The sequence below is a fragment of the Oryza brachyantha genome, chromosome 1, assembly GCF_000231095.2.
Source record: "Oryza brachyantha chromosome 1, ObraRS2, whole genome shotgun sequence".
Taxonomy (NCBI): Eukaryota; Viridiplantae; Streptophyta; class Magnoliopsida; order Poales; family Poaceae; genus Oryza; species Oryza brachyantha.
Window position 1 is genome coordinate 31,127,172 of NC_023163.2, and position 3,626 is coordinate 31,130,797.

At 51.7% G+C, this 3,626-nt stretch overlaps 1 protein-coding gene across 2 annotated transcripts; it reads right to left on the reverse strand.

Moving 5' to 3' along the window:
- Positions 1-722: 722 nt before the first annotated feature.
- LOC102711857 (F-box protein At1g67340-like) lies at positions 723-2,532 on the reverse strand. 2 transcript variants are annotated; one of them, XM_040525816.1, is made up of 3 exons: positions 2,206-2,532; positions 1,816-1,978; positions 723-1,702 (listed from the first exon to the last, which is right to left on the reverse strand). In XM_040525816.1, the coding sequence occupies exons 1-3, from the start codon at positions 2,451-2,453 to the stop codon at positions 953-955; spliced, it is 1,161 nt and encodes a 386-aa protein (XP_040381750.1). In that variant the 5' UTR covers positions 2,454-2,532; the 3' UTR covers positions 723-952. The 2 variants fall into 2 exon arrangements, with proteins under 2 accessions (XP_040381750.1, XP_040381753.1); XM_040525819.1 differs by lacking the exon at positions 2,206-2,532 and adding an exon at positions 2,072-2,199.
- Positions 2,533-3,626: the final 1,094 nt, after the last annotated feature.

Here is a 3,626-nt window from a genome sequence, read left to right on the forward strand (position 1 = left end):
CTTGGGTTTTTGACTTGATCGTGAGCAGAAGAAAGGCTCATCTTGAAGGCACCGTACAGGTAAACCATGATGAACAGAACAGGTGTACTTGTACACACCCATCGGCTTCGAACGGCCAGGTAGGAAGTAGTTACAACGTATGTATCTGTCCTTCTAGTGGTGTATATACGTTTATCTGTCAACAGCGATACGTGCTAATTTAATCATGTCGATTAAAAAAAGAAAGAGTACACTACATGTTTGTATTCTCTCCATGACCTAGGAAACAAAGCTAAATAAACTTGGAAAATATATTTTTTATACGAAAATTGTGTATACTAAAAAGCTTGATGTCACTTTAGCGGTAGCCTAGATGGCCACCACCACCTTCCGAGTCCAACTGCACTACCAGCCATGCACAAACCTCCAACCTGTCTCAGCTCTCGAGAAGAAGAAAATATGCTTATTATTAGCCGCTAATCTAATCTAATCGAGATTGGTGATAATCACTCTGATTAGGAGTTAATGAACAGCAGCTGCAGCAGCAGCTGACTTGTCCGTACTCTCTTCTTCACACAGCAGCGTAAATCCAAACCACAAGACGACAAAATACAGGATTAAATAATTAAATAATATGGTTTAGTTGTAAGTTAACCCTCCGGGAAAATATGGTATTTTAGAGGGGTTGGAATTTTGATTTAATAATTTATGAGAGAAAAAAATAATGCGAGTAAAAGCATCCGTAGAATCTCTACTCTCTTCTCCTCTTCCCTAGTGGAATACGTACATCTGACAAGACGACATTGATGGAAACGGTAAAAAAGAGAGAAGGGAAAAAAAATACGGTTCCTCATTTTTTTTTCTGCCACTTGCCTTGGCTACACCCGGTCCAGCGTTAAACCGGTGGACCGGTGGGTCTAGCCCTCTAGGGGGATAGTAGTAATGGTTGGTTGTGGTGGCTAGGGCGGCGGAGTCACTGGGCCTCGCCGGCGGCGAGGAGCCACCGGTCCATGGGCACACACTGCGCCTTGTGGGCGCGCTTCCAGTCCAGGGCCTGGCACGCGCGGGAGCAGTAGTTGGCCGCGCCGCAGACGGAGCACCGCCGGAACTCGTGTCGCCGGGTTTCTCTTCGGCCGCACCGCACGTGGGAGCAGAGGCGAAGCTCGCCGCCGCCGCCGTCGCTGTCGCCGGTGGCGGCAGCCGCCTCCTCGGGGTTGGCGGCCTTCTTGGCGCTCGCTTGCACGCCGCGGGACGCCCACCAGTCGGCCATGAAGAGGTTGGCTGGGTGGGGCTCCGCCTCCGGGAGGCTCCACCCGAAGTCGGAGAGGAGCGGGCAGCCGCCGATGGTGCCGCTGCCGCCTCCGCCGACGCCGAGGGGGAGGGCGGCGAAGGGGCGGTGCGATGCCGCGGCGGCGAGGGCGAGCGTGAGCTCACGGGCGTTGGCGGCGACGAGGAAGCGGCGGCCCTCGGCGGGGTCCTGGCGCACGCCGTAGCCGTCCTGGAGGCAGTGGCCGAGCTCGCGGAGCGCGTCGACGTGCCCCAGCGCGGCGGCGCGCGCACACAGCGCCGCCCCGGCGCGCAGGTCGCGGTCGGACTTGGCGCCACCGCTCCCGTTGAACTGGATAACCGCCAGCGAGTAGAGCGCCGCGGCGTGCCCGCCGACTGCCGCCCTCGCCAGCAGCGCCGCGCCGCCGCTCCGGTTGCCCAGGCAGTAGAACCGAATCTGCAAGCACGGCCACAAAACGCCCATCAGCACCTTCGTCCCCGCCCACGTCGAACACCAATCACCACCTCATCATCATCATCATCATCTATCTAGGGTTCCACGTCTCGTACCATGCCGAGAATGTAGCAGGCCTCGAGGTTGCCGGCGTCGGCGCAGCGCTTGAGGAACCGCTGCACCGGCTCCGACCACGACGCCGCCTTGACGGCGAGCGACGCCGGCGAGGCCTTGGCGAAGACCATGTCATGGCGGCCGAGCCCATTCAGCCTCTTGCACCTGCAAAAGATAAGGAGGCGGCGTGCCTCGGTTAGTGGCCATCATCACTTCGCTCGCCGCCTTATCCCATCCACACCCCCCACAACTTCTTACAAATTGCGAATCAGCCCCTGCACCCCACGCATTGGGAGGAGCTCGAGGACGCCTTCGCAATCCGGAGGAAGACGAAGGTGTTTCCCGGAGCGGGCAGCGGAGGAGACGAGGAGTCGGGAGGCAGAGGGGCGTACGTGAGGTGGACGGAGAGGAGGTCGGACGGGGAGGAGGCGGAGGCGGCGAGCTTGGAGAGCACGGCGAGGACGAGGTCGTCGGGGAGCTCGTCGAGGTAATCCGGGCCACCTGCCAGCCTCTTCCGCCGCGCGCCGCAGTCACCGGCGACGGCATACTGCTGCGGCGGCCACGGCCTCTTCCTCTTCTGCCCAACGACCGCCATCTCCCCGGCGCTTCTGCGGTAGAGGGATCCGCTCCTCGTCCTCATGTCAGCCCCAAGCTCCCGCCGGCTCGTCGGCGGCGTGGTCTCCGGTGAGGGGGCGGGCGGCGCAGCGAGCGCGGTTTGTGTAATGGCCTTGTGTTACGGAGGATAGCCAGGAAGAGACTCTTTTATATAGGGAGCATCAGCCGTACTGGAGTGGTTCCTGTCAGGTGGTGGGCCCGTGCCGTCGGTGACCCATGCGGAAGTCTACGCTTTTATCGTGGTTTTATTTTTTTAAAAAAAATCGGTTTTATTATTTATCATCTCCTAGTCTCCTGCCGATTAATAATTCAATTTCTTTTAGACTAGCTGAACGTCGGCAGAGCATAAAACATATTAAGTTATTTCTAGAATAAATAGAAAAATATTTTTTTATGAAATATATGATCATCTTTTTATATAGAAAATATTCTTATCAATTTGATTTTACGTGATATATCCATTTAGATTTGATTGATTTTTAATATTATAAAGTTAAGGGTTGATCGTAAAAATTTAATGGAGTAGGTGATGGTAACTGCCAATTAATATCGTAAATATACCAGTGCTGGGCTTTTCCAAGGCAGCTATTTAGGAGGAGAGAAAAAAAATAAGTGGAGAAAATGAGGACAGTTTTCACTTTTTCGTGATGGCCGTGTACGGTTTATTTTTTCAGTAACGGTATTGTGGATGATGGTACGTACGTACACACCGTATTGATTATTGAACTGTACTAAAAGGTAGGGGGGGGGCTGTTAAATGGATATGGCGGTAAACTCTTGTGGATTAGGCGATGTTAAACCGATTTTGGAGAGAAAGGTCAGTGGTAAGTATTACTTGCTACGCAATGCGTTTCAAATTAGGGGGAAAATGTAATTAACGCTTCCTGCCTCTTGGGTTCTGCATGTACAGATGGCAAGTGGAGTAGTTGCTATGCAATGCGTTTTAATTATGTAACGTTCTTTGCGTCAAGATATTCACGCTAATCTTTTCGTTTCTATCAGTGTTTTTTTCATAAGTCAAATTTTGATTTTTTTTATTTTTAATTTAGTGTTGATTTTTGGTTTTTTATTGTAGTATATTTTTTATCATTGGTCTTTAAATTACAAAGAACACATATATAAAAGTTTTATTCATAGATTATTTTTTTACAAATATATAGTTTGGTTTTTTCTCAAAAAGCAAAACAATCATCCCATT